This window comes from Uloborus diversus, chromosome 8 (genome assembly GCF_026930045.1).
Source record: "Uloborus diversus isolate 005 chromosome 8, Udiv.v.3.1, whole genome shotgun sequence".
In the NCBI taxonomy this organism is placed as follows: Eukaryota; Metazoa; Arthropoda; class Arachnida; order Araneae; family Uloboridae; genus Uloborus; species Uloborus diversus.
Window position 1 is genome coordinate 73525630 of NC_072738.1, and position 22761 is coordinate 73548390.

The 22761-nt window shown below is 32.8% G+C and overlaps 1 protein-coding gene across 1 annotated transcript in view; it reads right to left on the bottom strand.

Moving 5' to 3' along the window:
- Positions 1–22761, bottom strand: part of LOC129228428 (laminin subunit alpha-1-like) — a 240754-nt gene that overhangs the window by 62678 nt on the left and 155315 nt on the right. The window contains exons 22-28 of the mRNA XM_054863107.1: positions 18978–19085; positions 15514–15693; positions 7518–7657; positions 6272–6502; positions 4444–4584; positions 4126–4296; positions 748–924 (exon numbers count right to left, since the gene is read on the bottom strand). Of these exons, the coding sequence (XP_054719082.1) occupies positions 748–924; positions 4126–4296; positions 4444–4584; positions 6272–6502; positions 7518–7657; positions 15514–15693; positions 18978–19085 (1148 nt within the window). The remainder of the gene's footprint in view (positions 1–747; positions 925–4125; positions 4297–4443; positions 4585–6271; positions 6503–7517; positions 7658–15513; positions 15694–18977; positions 19086–22761) is intronic.

The following is a 22761-nucleotide window of genomic DNA, read 5'->3' on the forward strand; positions in this document are numbered from 1 at the left end:
CAAATGATGAAATGCCATTCAGTGCTGCCATTCACGGAGAAAAATATTTAATTTGCATCTTTACTCAAGTGTATTCTCAATGATAAGGTTGATAGCACACAAGCGTATAGCACAATATTTTATTCGCTTCTTAATTATCATAACGTGGAAACGTGGTAGAAAGATGCGCCAAATTGCATCATTTGTGACGTCATAAAGACAATGCCTTGTTTTCAAAATCGGACATTTTAAAAAATTATTTAAAAAAATAACTGTACTTTTTGGGTCCATGTTATTTTTTTACTCATTCTATCAACTTCAGTGACTAAAAGTAGTACTTTTGACTGAAAGAAAGAACCCCATTGTGTGATGGAAAATGCAAAAGAGTCAAGAAGCTGGAAAAGACATTGAAATATTCAAGAAAACTCAATTGAAGTGGTTAAAAAAATAGTGTTTAATAGCATACAAGTAAATCATGCAATATTAATAGAAAGTATTTTTCAAAAAAAAATTGTCCTTCTCTAGCCATGGGTCACTTGACTTTCATGTTCAACAACTAAAGCACTGTGAAAGATACAAGCATGCCCCGGGGTAAAAGTAAAAATTTTACGATCCTAACTTTTCCCACTGAACATTGGAATCATATGGATAACTCTGTCAATAACAGAATTAGACCATCTCTTCTACTTGTACTACAAGATAAAGGATTTATTGAATTTTTAAAAAAATAAGAACTTTCTGATAAAGGATATAATGTCAAAAACTTACTTCATGAAAACGAACAGTGTGTTTGCCACCAGAAATAGGCAAGAATGGAGAGTGTGCAAGAGTCACTCGATTTCCATGCATGATCACCAGTGGATATTTGTATAGCAAAGGATCAGGATAACGTTTAGCACTCTGACTTTCAATATGAAAACTAAATAAGCCATTGTATGATCTTGTCTGAAAAGAAACAGTTCATTAGTGCAAGGAAATACACAAGAATAACAATAAGTAATAGAATATGGAGGGATATACACAGATAATAAAAACTGCAATAACCTGTGCAAATAACTCTTACTGTGCATCACTAACAGATTAGTTTCACTCACTTCCAATATAGGAAAATGTGTAGTCTGTGGGACAGATAATTATATCAGCCTGAACTTTTGAACCTGAGCTACACTTCGTTCATGGAATACATAGACCGAAAGTTTTAAAAAAGGATTCCAGAAGGCTTGTTGTAAGGCCAGTTTCAGGGATTTTCTCCTGAATGAAAAAAAAAAGTTAACCAATAGGATTCGTATCAGCCATCTGCTTGGCACCAATTTGTCAAATTGTGTTTTTGTCCAATTTAAGCACATGATTGAGGTTGCCAAGTGGTGCAACTCTTTGCTTACATCTAGCCTATCCTTCCCACAAATGAAATTTAAGCATTGACTCAGGACTTGAATATTTCTCACTTTTCTATATTGGAAAATTTACTTGTACATTGGGTTGTGGTGGCCTGATCGGTAAGGCATTGGACTTGTTGAAAACGAATGTGGTTCACATGGGCAATGAAGTCAGGCCATTATATAAAATTAAACTTATTAATGAAGCCTAAAGCTAATTACTATCGAAACATATCAACACAAAAAGGGTTTAGGCACACGCCTCAACAAATACAGACGATCCTTTCACTTCCAAGGCAAACATGCAACTGACAAAGGGTAGTGGCTTAAAATGACGTAACACAAAAATTAAAAGGAAAGCGAATCAAATCTTCAATAAAAAGAAACCATAAATTTCGCTTCATTGTGAACGGAGGGTTCTTGGTTTAATACTAGCCGGTCAAAGATCCGCCGTCATCATTAAGGGTGACTAGGGAGACGTTGAATATGCTCAAGATCACAAAGGGAAACAACACCTCGGGTGGGTTGGGGGTGCTGGACCAGGAGTTATTCGACTTCAGCTTTGGTTCTAAATTATTGAGCTCTCTCTAGCTGGTGCTACAGGCTTGTCACTCAATTTTGGAAAAAAAATTCCCTGTGTTTTCTCTGTATGAAAATGACACATTACAAACAAGAGACCACTGATGTTTGAAAAAGAAAATTAATATCTTGATAGTTTCACTACAGGAAATAAAAACGAAACAATAAATATTTTAATAAATAAGAGGAAATACAAATACAAATGCAAAATACAAAAGTGACGACCAGCAACAGGCTCTGGGCCCAGCTAGACTGGTCCTAGTCAATTTACAATCCCCAGTGAAGATCAATGGCCCTCTTAAAACTGTCTACTCCTTTGCTCATTACCACCTCTTCCGGTAAGCTGTTCCAAGTTTCCACTACCCTGCTAAAATAATAATTTTTCCTAATATCCATGTTAGCCTGAGATTTAAATAGCTTAAAACAATGACCCCTTGTCCTGTTTTCAGTGCTAAACTTTAGCCCCATAACATTTTCGTTTTAATAAATTTAAACAGCTGAATCATGCCCCCTCGGTCTCTTCTTTGCTCAAGACTGTACATTTTTAGTCTTCTAAGCCTGGAATCATAATCTAAGTGGGAAAGTTCACTTATTAGCCTTGTAGCCCGCCTTTGAACCCTTTCCAATACATTAATGTCTTTCTTAAGATAAGGAGACCAAAACTGAACAGCATACTCCAAATGGGGTCTTACCAAACTTCTATATAAGGGCAGAAGAACTTCTTTAGATTTATTTGAAATAGATCTATTGATAAACCCAAGCATCTTATTGGCTTTGTTGCTAGCAATGCTGCACTGTTGGCTAAACTTTAAATCCTGACTTATTAGGACCCCCAGATCAGTAACTTTGTCTGCCTGACTAATGACTGAACCTTGCAAATAATAACTTGTGCACTTATTTCCATGCCCTAAATGTAGCACTTGACATTTCCCAACATTAACAGCCATACCCCATTTATCAGCCCACTCCGTAATATGATCTAGATCCTCTTGCAGCTGATTTGCTTGTTCTTCATTTTCTACAGTCCCCATAACTTTGACATCATCAGCAAAACAGTTCATGTTCCCAGAAATATTTTTGTGAATATCGTTCATAAAGACAATGAACAAAACAGGCCCTAACACTGATCCTTGAGGAACCCCGCTTAAGACCTCACTCCAATTAGAATAATTTCCCCTTACAACTACTCTTTGTTTCCTTCCGGTCAGCCAATTTTTTACCCAAATGAAAGTTTTCCCTCCTATTCCTATATCAGCTAATTTGCTAAGTAGAGCAACATGCGGTCATCAAAAGCTTTTTGAAAATCAATGTAAACAACATCTACAGGCTTCTTATTGAAATAAATATGAAACTGAAATAATAGCATGGTGATTGAATATATTTAACTTTTTATGCAAGGTTAAAAAAAAACGTAACCTGAAATTGTAAAACTTAAGCAGAACAATGAACATTGACAATTAATTTCATATACTTTGAATGAAATTATCATGAAATTCAAGATACATGTTAAATAAAACGATAAAAAGATTTTTTAAGATCAACATTTTAATATTTACTTTAAAAAAAAGGGAGCAAAATTACTATTTTTATTTTACTTTATTTCTGAACTTCATTAATATTATCAATACTATTATTACTATTTATTTATTTATGTTTTGGTAGTTTATGTATTTAGACATTGATTTTTGCAATTTTAAATTAAAAAAAAAAAAATTCCCTATATTTTCTAGGTTTCTGAGGAAAATTTCAAAACTCCCTGGATTTTCCCTGTTTTTTTTGTTGATTTTTGAATTCCCTGTGTTTTTCCTGTTTCTTCAGATTTCCCTCAGGCGTGGCAACCCTGTACGATCTATCTTGTGTTGTCTGAGCCAAATTGGACTTCCACCTAAATGGGTGCCCGATTAAAACGGAAGTCGTACCTCTCTGCCTTAAATCAAGTAGCTGTGCTACTTGGGCTCGGGCAACTGAGTGGTATAAGTAACAACACTTGTACGTCCTTGGTCACACTAGATATCACTATACTGTGCATAAGAGTGAAAACTTGAAGTGCGAAATAAATTATAAACCATCTGAATTTTTAATGCTCTTGTAATTAAACTCACTTTAATTCACTATAAAATGAAAGTTTTAAATTTAACTCCACCAAACATTTTAGAAAAATTACTCAAAATTAAAAAAGATAATAGTATACCTTTTCTCCAAGATATTCACGGGGCAGCATCCAATATATTGGTTGGGTTAAAACGAATGGAATTCCCATTTTCACATTGCCTGTTTGACCTCCCACTAAAGGAAATCCATGTTTTGATGCTAAAGGTGTGTTACCCAACTCAAACTGAACTTCTCTAGCAGGTGATGTAATCTATGTTGAAAAAAATTCAACATTTCAAACATTTTTGGTTATGTTATAACTACGCCAACATAAAAGCATTTGTTTAATAATGGTTTAAACACTTTATCACTTTGATACAAACTAATTATTTAACTCTTAAAAGATTCTTGAAAATACCTTTGACCAAACCATTTCAGCCTGTTTGCAAGAACTAGATCGCTGGAAGCAAAAGCACTCATAACATCCTTTTGGATTATCAACTGTTAAGCCAAATGTCCCAGGTTTGCATACATTACACTTTGATCCTTCCACATTCTCCTAGTGATATAAATAAATAATATACAAGTTTTAGCGCCTCAGATTTGATGTCTCATACATTTATATTTTAATATTATTTTTATTTAAGGTTATATGGAAAACACATGATATTGACATTTTTTCCTCTTGGAAGAAAAAAATGCATTTTAAACTTTCAGAAGAGACAATACAATGACAATTTTACAGTATTAGGAACAAGCACACTGCAAAACCAAATAAATAATAATTAAAAAAAAGAAAACATTTGAACTTTCTGATGCAAGATTATATTCAGATGTATCCCCAAGAGTTTGTGCATTATTTCTCCACTTTTCCTGACTTTTGTTACCAACACATCATCAATAAAAAATATCTACAACATATCTACAAAAATTTGTAAGACAAATGATAGAAATGAATGCTTTCAAAATCAGATTTAAGTAAATACATCAAATCAGCCACATTGACACTTTTCAGTCATCATATTCTCTTGCATCAGTCAGCTTGTTCATAAATTGTGGGAAATTAAGTTTCAGACACTGGTTGCTTTAGGGGGGGGGGGTTGGTGTAACGAGAAAGATAGCCCTTTAAAACATTCAAATTTGTAAAATATATTACTGCAGTATGAACTTAAGCAGACATTAAAATCAAGTTAATGCACAAAAAGAAAAAGGTTTGGTAGTAATATTTAATATTAAAATTAATGAAAAATTAAACAAAAAAAATCTTTCTCAAGGGATCCTCAAACTTTCAGACAATGTGACCTTTTTTTTAGACAGTATTTTGGTGACCAACCAAAGTTTTAACTCTGTCTAAACCCTAAAACAATAACTAAAAATTACACAAATTGTTAAGTTTTATCCTTAGAAACACAAGTAACTAGTAAAACAAAATCAAGAAATCGTTTGACACTGGAAAATGAAATTGTTTCGTGTGTTACAAAGCTCATTCCAGACATTTAAAAATTGATAAATTCCAAACAAGTTCATGTATCCCACTAGCTAATAGAACACAAAAACCAACTTGAATGTGTGTTAAAACTTTATGTGTACTCCTTTTTTTTAAATAAAAACACAGCAGTAAATTAATTTTCTTTAAACTTTTCTTCCACATCTCGCGACCCCCCCCCCCCCCTACCATTTGAAAACCCCTGTACTAAACTAACTATCTACTAAAAGCATCTAATAAATGATCTAGTTAAACAACTAAAACAAACCCTTTAAAGCTTAGAATTTTTTTTCAAATTTTAAACATCAGTAATTTGCTAGCAGTTCAAATTAGATTTGGCCTCCGAACCACATGAATGTGCTTCGACAAAACCGAAAATTGGTGCTTGCATGGAACTAATTCTGAGAAAGTTAATTGCTTCTTTTGGCGAAACAAGTTTTCTTTGGTGCAGAATTGGCACTAATGTATTCTAGTTGAAAAATCCATTTAATGTCAACATAGTTCCAAATGCAAATTATGCAGCACCAATATAAAAATATTTAAGAGAGGGAAGAAAGAGAAAATAAATTTCAATATTTTGTTCTACTTCAATAGTTTGATTTAAAGAATAATAATGCAATTGTTATGAAAGTAGAAAGAATTGGCCAAGTAAAAGTAAGAAAAACTCTTCTTACAGTAAGACAAAATAGAAGATATGGTATAAACAAACCAACACAAATTTGAGTTCCTACAGCAATATCAAGCTCACGTTGAAACTTACCTTACAAGGGCATTGACCATTCTCATCACACTGACATAGCCCTTCAGCAGTACATTGTGAGCTCTCTGTTCCATCATATTCACATTCGCACTTGAGACATAGTGGGAATTGGAAATGAGCAAATCTGCACTTGTCACAGCGCCTTCCTTCGTAGCCCTCAGAGCAAAGACAATTTCCATTGTCTACATCACATATATCACTAGGAGAACCACGCCAATTACAGTTGCATGGCTACATATAAAAACAGAAAATCAAATTTCAACACTGACATCCAACTTTATTTCAAATAACAACCAACATGCACTTCTAAAAAAATAAGAGTACTATTAAAAAAGAACAGCAAAAAAAAAATTTTTTTTTTTAAGTTTTTTCTATTAACGCTGAATTATTCCTACTTTAACGGTCTGGCAACATTGTATGTAAAAATAAAACTCTAATTTATTTCTATAAAAAAACTACACGACATTGTGATTTTTATCCAATAACTTTTTCTTCAAAAATTTTGTTTCTTAATCTAGGGATTCACATATTTGAAGCTGTACATATCAAAACTGTTCTTGGTTAGCAATTTCCCAAATTATACACTCCAATAACTTGTGCCTCCACATGTGTCTTCAAAAAGTGTCATTTTGACATCTTTCCTCTTGAGTTGTGAGTTTCTTATAGTTTCTTATGTGTTTTTGTAACAACTGTTTCTCATAGAGTGTATGAAACATCAATGTATCATATCTTTAAATTGATAGAACTTCAGAAGGAACACCAAGAACACTTCCCTTCTCTGCTCATGCACTAATGCAGCAGTTCTCAACCTGTGGTCCGGGATCAATTTTCATGAGGTTCGTGAATAGCTAGAGAAAGTTAACCTATATCACTTTTACAGTTGTAATTAAATTTATTGAAGAAAACTTTTGGATCCATCTTATTTCACCTAACATAATTTTAATGAAAATATTATTTCTGTAGTATGTGGTCTGCGTAGAATTCAGAAGAGTACCACGTGGTTCTCAGTGTAATGAAAAGGTTGAGAATCGGAGCACTAATGATACACTTCAAGCCCCTGATGACCTTGCTTGAAAATTATCATGGAAATTTACTTTTAAAAGTTCATTTATAGCAGAAAACTAAAAAATATGACTTCTGCACACTAATTCAGCTTGAAAAAAAGAGAGCTTAATTCGACCAAGTTGGAAACACATGATGCGACTCTTGAACAGAAATATTTTTTAAACCTTTTTATTAAACTTACTTGACAACCATGCAAAGGATCATACCCCCAGGAGGATTGGGTACATCTCTGACAGTATTCACCTTCTGTATTGGGTGGGCAGACACAGAAGCCTGTATCAGGATCACAAATATGTCCAGGAATTTTACATGGTTCACATTCTAAAAAATATAGAATAAAAGGGAACATTGAAAATTATGTACTTCCCAAACAAAACTTTTAATGATTCATATTCAACAGTTGTATTATAATTAAGTTTGTAGCAATTGATACATATGGTAACAGAAAAGCTAGGCAAAAATATCCCCTTTGCTTAGATTTGAACCAGTGACATTTAAATTACTATCTCTATGAAAAGTCACTGGTAATTTTGAGATTTTGAAACAACAATTCAAAGGTTCCAGTTTTTTATTTATACACAATGGGCAAACAAAAAGAAATCTATAAACATTATTTAAATGTTATAATTTTCACATGCTTTAATACATTTCATACAAAATGAGCCATAAAAAAAAGCACCATTAAAATATTTTTGCTACTACTATCACCTACTGTGACATATAAATGTTGTTGGATGAACAACATTTATATATCATATGCAGAACATGAATCACTAGCCCATTTTGTTTGATACGTAATGTACTGCATATTATTTAAAATATATATACATTATTTTTAGGACTCGACCGATGCATCGGCCTGGCCGATGCATCGGCGCCGATGGTTCAACAATTTAGCCATCGGCATCGGCATCGGCGGCCGATGCTAACTTACAGGAAACATCGGCCCATCGACCTTAAAATACATCAAAAAGCCGATGGAATAGGCCGATGTTTTTCTTTTTTTTTTTTTAAAAGGACCTTTGCTATTTTACTTTTTAATACAAAGTAAAGGGAGTTTTTGATTTTTGGGAGTTTTTGGGAGTTTAAAATTGTTTACTTAAATTTCAGTATGAATTTCTATTTTAGTTACCACTGAAAGAGTTTTTAATACTACATTCAGGTACCAAACAAGTTAATTATTGCGTTTTTTCTTGAAGTTGGATGTATGTATATACAGTCGAGTCCGCTTAATAGAAAAGGCAATTTGCCAGGAAAATTTATTCTAATAAGCGGTATATTCCATTATCCGGGATAAAAATAACACATCTCAACGGTGTAATACATTGTAAGTTTATTACATAAAGCGGGGTATTCTATTATACGATATTCCATTAAGCGGGTTCGACTGTATCTCTCATAAGTCATAACTCAAAGATGGTAAGCTGTAGAAGGTTAAGTTTTCGCATGTGGGGTGTGCGTACGTTCCAGTTGTGCACTTCCCTTTTTGTTTTCGATCGGGTGTTCTGAAAAGCCGGTTTACTCATTTTTTGTAGCTACTAATTACTTATTTGAATGTAAAACTAATATAGTGTCTCAGACTGACGATCATTGGTGATACATTGCCGCATTGGAAACCATGGAAACAAATATGAGATGGCAATTTGGTTTTTGTGTCATTTTGTTAGATTCCGTTGAACCGACGGTAATTTTTAATTTTTCAATATTTGTAATATGAATCACAGTAATGCATTCTTTTCTGTATCGCTTCGACGGAGTTACAAGTTTGGGGCCCGTCGAAATACATTTTGGGGCCCCATTTCTCTATCACAAAAGTTGTAAAACATTTATCATAAGCATTTTTGTAACTCCTACGGTGTCCCTATAGTTATGGGACCTCTCGTGCAATTGCAACATTTGCTATATTTTAAATCCGTCACTGCATGTTAATGTAAGAAATTGATTAAAGACGTTTTGAATGGTGACATAATTAGAAAATCGAAGGGACTTTTGAATTTTTTCTTCAGAAGTGCTGAAGTAGATTCAGAAACTCTTCCGAGGCGTTGGTGGTAGCGGTTCTGTACTAAAAAAATGAGGCCGAAGTTGGGGCCGAAGTGTGAGTTACTCCAAAATCAGAGGGTGACCCCAATTCCCTCCCAAACCCTCCCTCGTCGTTTCAAGCATTTCTTAAATATTTATTGCGATTATTTATTTTGGTCAAGAAATGTCATTTTGCGTATTTCTCATACTTGTTTCACCTATATTTCGCAATGCGCCTTATTTTTTGCATCATTAATAGCGATCGATTTTTTTTCTGTTGTAAGTAACGATTTTTATGTATTTATATAAAATCAATGAATAAGTTATTTTCGTTTTTTATAGAAAAATTTCAAGGATTTTCTATTATGCATTTTTTTTTAAATTTCAGAAAATTATTGCTAAATTTAAAAATTTAATTTTAATTTGTTTGTAAAGCTTCATAAAAGATTAAACAATCAAATTGTTCAATATTATGTTAGCAAACATCAGATCAAGTAGTATATTTATTTCGGTTATTAACTTGGTGTAAATATTGAGTTTTTTTTATCGTAGCTGCGTTTTAAGAACCTCGCTCTTTTCATGGCTATTTCTTTTTTCAGCAAAATGTATTTCACTATTATAGCTTTTATGAAAAATGCAAACTTTTCTATTCATAAATTTTAAATAAGTACAAAAATATTCCTATTATGACAATTTTCTTATTATATTGTTATTCAGTAACAATTTTCTTATTTTTAACTTGCCGAAAGTACCTTCTCAAAATGTGCCACCAGCTCTCCGATTATAAGAGAGGGGTGGAATTCACGGTGAATTCTGGGCTATTAATATAATAAGCTATAAACGCATTCCCAGTAACAATTTTCTTATTTTTAACTTGCCTAAGGGCAATTCCACAGTGTCGGACGTAGAATTTGCACAAAATTTACCAATAAAGGTTCATATTTTTCAGAGTTAAAATGGATGAACTGAGCCAATTTTTTTTCTCAATACTTATATATGTAGGAACAATATAAAAACTTATAGAATTTCTGAAAAAAATTCAAACTATAAATATTAAAAATAAAAAACCTCATGGTGTCGGACGTAGATGAAAGGGGAACTGAAAATTGACTTACGTTGAAAAAACCCAAGTTTCAGCTGAATGAACTGTTTTCAGATTTTTTGACTACTTGAATGTTTAAAAGTAAAGCTAAAATATGAATAATTTTTCCTTTTTCTCCAAATTAATTCACGGATAAATAGCACAAATTGTTTTTTCCCCTTGGTGTCGGACGTAGAACAGTTGGTGTCGGACGTAGAATGTGCAAAGCAGACAACGTTCGACATGAAATAAACATCTCAAAAAGCTGTTTAACTCTTAATTTGTTTATAGAATTATATATTATGGTATTTTAAAGCATAAAAAAGGGGAAAATATGCACAACAGGGGTCTGTGCAGAATTTTTCCCATTGCTCCATTGTTTGTGAAAATCAAATAATTTTGTTAAAATTGAAATATTTTGAAACTAAAAATTTTATGCAAAAAGAATGTAGAGGGGGGGGGGGGGCATGGCCCAAGTGATGGCAGAGAACTTGTTTACAGGGAATGTTTTCCAAGACATTTCTTTTTTTCTGCCAAAATATTATTCTTCTGTGTGTTCTTGAGGGATTTGGGGGGAGGGGGCAGAGGGATCCCATTGCTTTTGGGGAGATGGACATCCTTAATGTATCAATATCTGTATACCATTCCAGGAAATTTGTATTTTAAGTCTTCACTCATAAAATAAGGAAAATACTATAACGAGAACAAGAGAGATTAGACGCATTTTGTCAAGTTTTTTTTTCTTTTTTTTTTACAATCTCTTTGTGAACTACAAAAAAACTCAATCTCTAGGGTGAAAAGAAATGAAGATTGATTTATAGAATTTTAATGAAAAAAACTCTAACTTATTAACAAATAATGAGAAATTTGGATGTTGGTTACAAATTGTTGAAAACGAAACTGAACATTTTGAGGCACAAACAGGGGTTGTTGTGAGTTCATCAAAAATACTTGAGAGTTTTTAAGTGAAAACTGGGAAAGGGAGGAGTGTTATTTTTGAACTGAGACCCCTAATGCTTCTTAAATATTCATAATTTTATACATTCCTACGTTAATCGCTATTGATAAACATATGAGACTCATTTCTTATCTTCAGATATTTTCCAGAGTCAAAATATTGTGTATATGTTCTTTAAATTTATGTTATGTAAAATATAAGTATCCTTATATATTATTTCTGTAGCCTGTTTTGGTTTCTACGCCAGATTTTCCTCAATTCTTGGTCGATTTCTTTGATTTACGCCTTATTTTAAAGCTTATGGTGGTGGCTACTGACGAAAAATAGACCAACGGTCTAAAAATAGTTTTTTCAGCCGAAAAACCTGTTTTAAAGAATCAGAATGAGGTTTTCGGTTAAACTCATAACTTTAATTTGCGCTATGACCGACAAAGCTGAATAGCTTGATCGGCAGAGTGTTCTCTTCGTATCCAGGAGATTGCGTGTTCGGGTCCACGTCCGGGCAATCTGCAACAAAAAATTAGAGAAATATCGCGCATTACATGAACACTTAATTAAGTGAATTACAAATATGAGGGAATAGAATACGTGAGAAGGAAACGCTCCTTGCTGATATGAAATCTTGAAGTGACTTTGTGCTAAATTACTTCGGAATTGTACGATTTTTTTTTCTTTTTATGCTTTGACTCTGGTAAAAAAATTAAAGCATAATGTAAGCGAAAATATAAATAACAGGTTTAAGATTTCAGACTACAATAGAGATGTTTTTTGTTCAGAAAAAAATAATAAATCGTATATTGAAATATATATTCTTCTAATGAGTTTTTGACTCTTTGTACAAATAAAAAAATTACTACCTCAATTTGAAGGGTAAAATATATATTTTTTCTTCTTTTTGCAAAAAAACAAATAGCTTATCACATTTTTACTACATTCGAAAAGCAACTCTTAAAAAAGAGCGTAGTTCAATTTATTTTGTATTTTAACCGTGCTGTTAAATGATGAACACGTGCTGCCATCTAAATCATAACGGTTCAAGCAGCCTGCGGTAACAAATTGTAAAAATTTTCAAGAATAAAAAAATGTTTCTTCAATATCTTATCTTATATATTATTCCCTTCTCATTTTAAAACTTATCAGGCTGGCTAATGAAGAAAAATAGACTTACGGTCGAAAAATCAAGTTTTCGAAAACGCCTCTTGCTGTTTCAAAACCTTGATGCTGCCTGTAGTTCTTATGCATTTTTTAAAAGCAAAGATAATGCAGTTTTCCCTTTTTTACGTCGCTTTCGGCAAAAAAAAAATAGCCTGTGTGTGTGTTCATATTTTAATAAAGCTTAAAAGCACTGGACTTAGTTGTTCGGTTAAATTGATAATTTTTTTTCGTAGAGCGTTCGGCTATAAACTATCTGAACTTCGGAAAAGTTTGGGCTGTCCGAAAGAATATCAAATTTATATTGGTATTACGCATTACATGTATTCATGACATACAAACGTAATAAAATAAATGCAGTGGGAATGCTACTTGGTGTTTCGACTCCTTTATGCAGGCTACAGTTATCATTGGGATAAGTTGACTGTTAATCGAAGAGTGTTCTTCCTTTTTTTAAGCTTTGACTACATCCAGACCACTCAGCATAATGTAAGCATAAAAAAGTATTAGATTTACCTAAAGGAAATCCTTTTTGTGCAGAAAAACATTTTCATTGTATGCTGAAATGTAGATGTTTCTAATAGCAGTGTTCGACCTTTTGTACAAATGAAAAAATACTACGTCAAATTAAAACTACGAGTTTCACCCAGTAAACCTTTAATTTTTTATTCGCGGGAATACGATATAAAGCATTAAAATTATTATCAACTTCATTAGCAAGAAATCATTTTCTACTCCTCTGCTTTCTGCTGAAAAAAAAAAAACATTTTGTCCATGTTCAAAAATTACACTTAAAAAACGGACTCAGCTCAACTGGTTTTGGTTTTGAATTTTAAGTGTTCGATTAAAAGAGAAACATGTGCGGGCATTTAAGCCGTAACTGTTAAAGCAACCTTCTATGTGAAATAGTTTAATATTCAAAGATAAAAACACTTATTTTCAATCTAATTTATTACTTCTCTAGAATGTTCGTTTCAATCGCTACGTGAGATCTTCGTCATTCTTTAATCAAATTCCATGCTTTTCGAATAATTTTAAATCGTATCATGCTGGTTAATGACAAAACATAGAAGCATGATCTTATTATTATTATTATAATTTTTTGCCAAAAAGCTTTTTTGCTGTTTTTTACTACGCATTCCTTCAATGAATAGCTTTCGAAAAGGAAGGCGCAATTGCTAGGTTTGTTGGGGTGTCGTTCTGTTAGTCAGAATGGCGCCAATTTGAACACGTGCCAATAAATATCTCTTTAATGTTTCTTTTTTTATCGTCAGATGCTGACATGTGCAGGACAGTATTTGCCTCAACCTGTTTTTTTACATGCACAATTATTGCTTTTTCACGAGTCACTACTCAGCCACACTTTTAATGATATTTATGTTTGAATTGAAAATATGTACGACCAAAAGTTGAGAGATGATCAAATTATTACAACATTGTATTTGACGAGGTTTTGTTACTGATATCTTTAAATTACATGCCTTCTCTTCTGCGCTTACTTTTTTTTTTCGGTTTTCCTTCATAATGTTTTTCCTTTGAAATTCTTAAAGAGCGAAATACGTTATGAAACGATTCGAAGCACAGTGCGGAGTTCCGCACGGGTCGACTAGTAAATACATCATAAGGCATGCATAGCATTGTGAATGATTTAATTTAACCAGGAATTTTCGTAAACTTATAAACCTAGTTTCAGTTAGGAAAATATTGGTGTCGGACGTAGAAATTTTTCGGACCAATTATTTAAGCATAACTAGTTTTTTGAAATTTAATTTAAATGATTATTTTTAATTGCATATAAAATCTTTATTTGCAGACAAAATATTATGTAAAAATCTTCACTCAGTTTTACACAATATAAACTTTCAGCCAATTTGGTGTCGGATGTAGAATTACAAAAATGCCTTATATGAAAAAATCCCTAAAAATTAAGTTTTTCAGTTAAAGTGCAATTTTTTTGTATATAACTCTTCTAGAGAGTTCTAAGAAGCATATTTTAAAGAGAATATTTGAAAAATGCGACAATGTAAGTATCAAACAGCTATTCTTAAGTCGTATAAAAAAAGTTACTTGTAAGAACATGGTCATAACAACCTGATTTGAAGCCTCAGAACTCTAATTAATTTTGCTTTTGCAGCATATTTTTGTTATTTCCATACACTTCAGATAATTACCTTTCCATTGATACCAAAATTGTGAGAAAAAGATTATTTTAAAATTCTGCCACTTTTTCCCCTTTCCTGTGGAATTGCCCCTAAAGTACCTTCTCAAAATGTGCCACTAGCTCTCCGATTATAAGGAAGGGGTGGAATTCACGGTGAATTCTGGGCTGTTAATATAATAAGCTATAAACGCATTCCCAGTAAAAATCTGTACAAAGTACACTATTGGCAAAAAAGGTAAAACTGGGAGCATAAAAAAATTACCCATATCAAAAAAGGCAAAAGGTCGAATTTTGACTAATTTCATGAATATTTACAACTTATGCACGAAATGAAATTACAAAGCATATGATTAATTTTAAAGACAAATGAAAAATTTGCTGAAAGAAATCATTTGAAAGTTAATAGAACAAATATTTTAGTATTTATGTTTCGAAAAAGAAATCTGTTTTTTTTTTTTTTTTTGCGATTATACCATTCTTTATTTGTAGAAAGGAAGTAAAGTGAAATGAATAAACGATCCTTTAAATCCCTGATAATCTTATTAATTTATTTCTGTTTGATTTTTTTCTTTTTTTTTGCCATCGGCCAAAGGCATCGGCCATCGGCAATCGGCCATTTGGAGGAAAACAATCGGCCATCGGCCATCGGCCATCTTTGAACAATCGGCCAACAATCGGCATCGGCCCATCGGCCAAAAAATGCCATCGGTCGAGACCTAATTATTTTAATTTTTATTTGTTTTGCTGGGAGCAGTAGTTTACAGCACATAACATTCAAATCCAAACACAAAGAAGAAAACCCTTACTTTTGCATCCTTTATTTGAATGGCCATAGTAGCCTGGCAAACACTTATTGCACTTATCTCCACCAATTCCAGGATGACATTCGCACATTCCAGATAACTCATCACAAATGGGGTTCACTGAGCCAGTGGGGTTGCATCTACACTCCTCACAACCATTACCAGATAAGATGTTCCAAGTTCCTGTCTAACAACAAAAAGACATATTTGAACCATCAATAAAACCAGATGAATATATTAAATGAAATAAATGTACTGAGCATAGTCAGATAAAAATATAAAGTATCTGCGCACATAGCACATAACTATCTACAGGAATGAAAATCCACGGGTGCAGAATATGTCCGATCCGGCGATCTAGGATCGGGGGAAGTTTGAACATCTGGGAAATTTTGCAGATTCTTTTTTTTTTTTAATTTTCTGATTTTTTTCGCAAGTGTCTTTTGAATGCATTTTCTTTTGCATCACCACTTTTCATATTTTCATTAACTATTTGTTGGATAATAATTTACATTTAATAATAAATATTAGATATGAGATTTTAATTAAAACTTATGTATGTATTTACTTAATTTACTTTTTAGATACCTAGTTCCTACAAGTCACCAGTTCATTCCATTAAGTTTTAAAGATGCAATTGTTCATTTTATTTTTTTCAAAATTATCTATAGCTATAGTAATGAATGAATTTTTATCTGAAACATAAAGCATGCTGTAAAATTTTGGGGAAATTTTCATATAGATTGGGGGAAATGTTGGCAGTAAAAACATTTTCTGCACCCCTGTGAAAATCAACAAGCAGTGAGTAGGCAAAATTTTTAGAAAGAAAATGCCTTTTGCTTTCAATCATGCATTGGTGAAAGCAATAATGAACATTTTTCATTAATTTATCTTCAAATTTTGAAGATAATCAGTGTTTAATATGGATATTATTAACAATTTTCAACCAATGCACATATCTACAGCAAATGTATCTGCACAGCATTAAATGTATCTGCGCTAGGCATGTACGCGTGCATTTATATTATCTATCTACTGAGAATATTTAATTAAAACAAAAAGCAAATTGAATTTCTATTGAAGTTAGATTTTAGATCATTCTTTGATGTCAACATTTAAACTACCACATTTTGCATTGGTCACAGTATGCACTGAAATTACTTAATTAAAACAACCAAAACAAATTTTAATTCTACTGAAGTTATATTTTAGTTTATTCTCAGAAGTCAACATTTTAAATACCAACCAAAGGGTACATTGGGCAGCACACCTTAAAAAATTGAAAAATTATGACAGCATACAACCATAAAGTTTCACAAACCAGGATATATTTCACGTACTAATATTGGTCTTGAAATAGCATTCTGAAAAAAATTACAATAATTAGTTGTCATAATGACCTCTATATATTTTTTAATTTCCCTTCCTTTTGAAAAATGTTTACCATTTCAATTTTGAAGTACAGTTTTCGAAAGGGTAGAATACATGTTTTTACAATTGACTGCAAAATATTCATTTTTGGCCATATTATGGCGAAAATAGTCGCATTAGTCGCCTTTTCTTCAAAATACTAGCTTTAGTTACCTTTTTAGTTGCTAATGGCAGCACTGCCAATGTAACGTCCAAATAACTGGATCAAGAATTTAAAAGAATACTGAACAATTGTACAAGTTCTACTGAATAATTGTTAATGTTTCTAAAAATAGCACAATCCAGTTTTCTGAAGATATTTCTTTTATTATTATTATTAATACTGTTTATTTATTTACTTCTGCATTTTTATCTCCCTAAGTTTCTACTAGACTGGAACAATGTTTAGTTTAAGTCAAGTTGCAATTAAAAGTTTTACTCTTATCAAACAAAATAATAACAAAATAATAATTATTAACAAAAAGATTTTTTATTTTTCCTTGAATTAATAAATAGTTTTACATTTATTAATGATTCCATGCATCTTATCCCTTTTCCAAAGACAACTCAATAAAGTAACTAAAAAAATTAAAACATTTTGGATTAAATGAAAATTATAATGAAACTCTGGAACTTTTTTTTTTTTAATACACTAACTACCAATAAGTATTTGGACACCTATGCAAATGCCGATATCTGCGGTCCTAAGGTACGTTACGGCCTCCGCCAGTATATATCGTGTAGGAAACAGCATCGGCTTTAGTCGCATGCAAGATGCCTCGCAGTTCGGAGCTCTCTGATTTCGAGAAAGGTATAACTATCGGGTATCACAAATGTGGCCGATCCTTAAGGGACATTACTTGCGATCTGAAGTACCCAAAATCAACAGTGGCCTATGTGATTAAGAAGTGGAGGGTGAGCTGTCATTGTCGGAATGTGCCTGGAGTCGGCAGACCAACGAAACTGGGAGAAAGAGACCGACGAGTGCTGTCCTGAGAAATTCGGAAGAACAGCACCCAAACAATGGCCCTCATCTGCGAGAAGTTTCAATAGGCATCCGGGAGTATTGTTTCATTTAATACCATCCGTAAGGAAGTACATCTGCTTGGTTTTCATGGTCGTGCTGCTGCCCATAAGCCTTTGATCACAAAGTCTAACCACACTGCTCGGTTAATGTGGTGCAAAGCACATCAAAATTGGACTGTAGATCAGTGGAAACAGGTTCTTTGGAGTAACGAATCAAGGTTCACCCTTTACCGTTCGGATGGTAGGGTCTGGGTCTGGCGTCTACCTGGAGAACGTCTCCTGCCAGAATGCATTGTGCCAACAGTCAAGTTCGGCGGAGGTGGAATTATGGTCTGGGGGTGTTTCTCTTGGTATGGGCTGGGACCCTTGGTCCCCATTCATGTTAAGCTCAACTCCGATGCCTAATGCACTATTTTGGATGACATTGTGCTTCCTACGTTGTGGCAGTTTTACGGGTTGGACCCCTGTTACTTTCAGGACGACAATGCCAGTTGTTATGTTTCGACGTTAACCAAAGCTTGGTATGGTGCCAATGGAGTTCATCGAATGGACTGGCCTGCCCAGAACCCAGACCTGAACCCTATCGAGAACCTCTGAGACGAGCTGCATCGCCGAATTCAGGTGTGCACTCCCCGTGCAAAATCGGTGAAGGAACTTCTATATCTTCTCCAAGCTGAGTGGAAGAAAATACCACTAGCTGTCATACAAAGACTTGTGGAAAGTATTCCCCTGAGGGTTCACTCTGTAATTGCCTCTCGTGGAAGCTCTACCAACTATTGATTTTGAATAAAGTTAGTTTTTCTTTTCTATCACAGGTGTCCAAATACTTATTGGTAGTCAGTCTAATATGAGGTCTCTGAGTTTTTGATGTCAATTTCACCCCTTAAAGTATAAAAATGACTGACAAAACAATTATTAACTTGTCAATAAATTTTTCATAAAATTAAATCAAACATTATAAAACTAGATCTGAAAGGTGTTAAAATATTCTGATATTTTTTTATGAAAAACCAAAAAAGCAGTGAACATACTTACAATGCAAGAACTGCAGTTTTTACCAGTAACATTAGGTTTACAAACACACTGGCCTGTTGAATCACACTGTTTAGTAGCAGACCCTACAGCATCACAACCACACCCTAAAACATCAAAATCTAGTGATATTCTCATGAAACTAAAAATTGAAGAATTTATATAACACAATTGAAGTTAAGCTTAAAATATTAAATGACGAAAATTAACATTTCCGGAAGCAAACTAATTTCCTGGTAACTCAATTTATCTCAAGTTAATGGTAATTAAATATTTCAGGTGATTCTTTGGACATCTGTTTTGGTGCAGAGTTTTTCATTCATATAAATGGTAAACACTTTGAAAAATGATTTCATATTTAAGTTATAATACTGCTTACATAATCAAAGAAGGAATATTAGGAACAGTAAGGAACATAAGCAGATCAATGAAATTGCAAAAAGCTTCCCCGACTAGCATTAATAAAATTCATTGCCTGTAGATGTTGCTTACATTGATTTTCAAAAAGCTTTCGATAAGGTACCGCATGTTGCTCTACTTAGCAAATTAGCTGATATAGGAATAGGAGGGAAAACTTTCATTTGGGCAAAAAACTGGCTGACCGGAAGGAAACAAATTGTAGTTGTAAGGGGAAATTATTCTAATTGGAGTGAGGTTTTAAGCGGGGTTCCTCAAGGATCAGTGTTAGGGCCTGTTTTGTTCATTGTTTTTATGAACAATATTCACAAAAATAATTCAGGGAACATGAGTTGTTTTGCTGATGATGTCAAAGTTATGGGGACTGTAGAAAATGAAGAACAAGCAAAACAGCTGAAAGAGGATCTAGATCATATTACGGAGTGAGCTGATAAATGGGGTATGGCTGTTAATGTTGAGAAATGTTAAGTGCTACATTTAGGGCATGGAAATAAGTGTACAAGTTTTTATCTGCAAGGTTCAGTCATTAGTCAGGCAGACAAAGTTACTGATCTGGGGGTCTTAATAAGTCAGGATTTAAAGTTTAGCCAACAGTGCAGCATTGCTAGTAACAAGGCGAATAAGATGCTTGGGTTTATCAATAGATCTATTTCAAACAAATCTAAAGAAGTTCTTCTGCCCTTATATAGAAGTTTGGTAAGACCTCATTTGGAGTATGCTGTTCAGTTTTGGTCTCCTTATCTTAAGAAAGACATTAACATATTGGAAAGGGTTCAAAGGCGGGCTACAAGGCTAATAAATGGACTTTCTCACTTAGACTATGATTCCATGCTTAGAAGGCTAAAAATGTACAGTCTTGAGCAAAGAAGAGACCGAGGGGACATGATTCAGTTGTTTAAACTTATTAAAATGAAAGATGTTATGAGGCTGAAGTTTAGCACTAAAAACAGGATAAGGGGTCATTGTTTTAAGCTATTTAAACCTCAGGCTAACATGGATATTAGGAAAAATTATTATTTTAGCAGGGTAGTGGAACCTTGGAACAGCTTACCGGAAGAGGTGGTAATGAGCAAGGGAGTAGATAGTTTTAAGAGGACCATTGATCTTCACTGGGGATTGTAAATTGACTAGGACCAGTCTAGCTGGGCCCAGAGCCTGTTGCTGGTCGTCACTTTTGTATTTGTATTTGTGCTCAGAAGAAACCCCAAGATACCTCAGGAAAAACCTCAGCCAGAAATGTCCTAGATGGGTCACTGCCTACAAACTCTGGGAATAGTTATCATAACAAAGTAATGTTTAATAACTTCGCTGTATGATAAAATATAAAATAAGTTACACATTTAGTATTGTATATCAGTTAAATACAACAGTACAGCAAAAAAATCACATATTATTGTTTATTAGACACATACTGACACAAACTTTAATAACTGGGACCTCCCATGCATAATACAGTTGACTCTGAACTCGAAGCATTATAACTTGAATATTCCTTTATCTCAAAGTTTTCATTCGGTCCCAAAATAGTTTAGTGTTTTCAACACAAAATTGTCTCTATATCTCAAATGTACTCTTTTAAGTCAAAGTTTTTACAAGATTTTCGTTTCCATTATATGCTTAAAAAATCCAGCCAAAATAAGACAGGGTTGTTTGGTTTAAACCAATTGGTTTTTTTTTTAAAAACATGCGGTTTTTTAAAAAATGTTTTTTTTTTTAAAAAAAGCCCAAAAAAAAACATTTTACAGGTTTACATTGATTTCCCCACACATATTAAAAAATGTAAAATTCCATTTATGTTAAGTTCCTTGCTAAGTTGCAGAGATAAATACTAAAATTGCAAAGTTGCTTCTTCAAAATGTATTACAAGCTTTATTCGAAAAAAAATATTAATATATTTTTTATTTCATATATGTGCCATAAAGCAGATTTCAGTCAACTTCCATCATTCTGCTTAATTTGCATGATTAGTTAAGATTTACTAAGGATTGAATTTTTTATTGTAGATGCAATCCATTATATTGCTCACTCCTGTTGCAGGGGTGTGACATTTTTGCCCATTTATTTGCACTTTCCTAGAATTTTAACTTTGACTTGTAAAGTAATCAACAGTCTAACTTAATTGTTTGCACCTAAAAATTAAGATTTGTTTTGCAGGTGAACACAAATAATATTTTTTGAATCAAATTTTAAAAAAAAGTTTATACTTCATATTATGATACATAATAGTTCCTTACATTATAATGTAGAAAGATTAAAAGATAAATTTTTAAATTCCCAGAATAAAATGCAAATGTATGTGTAAAAATTGATTGAGAAATATATAAATCTTCACATATAAACTACACTCTCCATTGGTGTTTTTTTTTAGATTCTGTGTGCTCAAAAGATTTTGATTGGCTATACACCTATGCTGCTTTTTGACTATTGGGTGCAGATAATTCTTATTTTTTCCCCCCTTTTGTTCATTGGAATTGGGATTTTGGTATTTGCTTTGCCGTAGCTAACCTGTGCAGTTTACAAAAGTTACTTACTCATATTGTTTTAAAAAGAATGTCTAATTTTGGTAGAAAAAAAGACCTAATCTGGCTTTCATTTGATAAAATCAAAAATGAAGCCAGTATTTTGTATCATAAAGGGTCTATATATACAAGCATACTAATATGTTAATCAAGTCAAACATTTCAATCAACATTTCCCCGCAGAAAGCTATTTTAATTATTTTATTTAGTTACAAGATTTTGTTCTAATCTGTTTAATTAATCAAGAAATTAGGTATAATGTGACTATTGAATAACTGTTAATTACATGGAACCTTAATTTCCTTCCGAAAATTGTTTTTCTCGCAAATAGTATTTAAACCAAAAATAAACCGGTTTAAACCAAAACAACCTGGTGTAAACCAAAAAAAAATGTTTTTTTTTTTGGTTTTTTTTTGAAAAAAAACGTTTTTTTACCAACCCTGAAATAAGAGAAAAAAAAAGTTTCTTTCCTCTTGTAACACATTGCTGTGCTTGTAAGGGGGGGGGGGGGGTAATTTAATCACAATACTGCTCCTTAATGCATAGTGTTTTGAAGATTAAGTGAGAAGTAAGTACTTTTTGCCATGGCTGATGACCTTAAGTTTTGTTGATAGCTAATATTTGAAAGACTCAAAATTTTGGCTACTGAAAAAAGTAGCCTTTATTTTCTGGATGACTCAATCTGCTTTTAAGGCAAAAAGACATTTAAAATCAATACCAACTGAAATGTGTATTATTAGTGACATGTCCAGTAAGGGATCTGTCATCAAATTGGGGGATTTCAATTTTCCGGGTACTGATTTGAATAATGTTTATCCCAGTACTGGCAGAGAAGAGGAATTTTTAA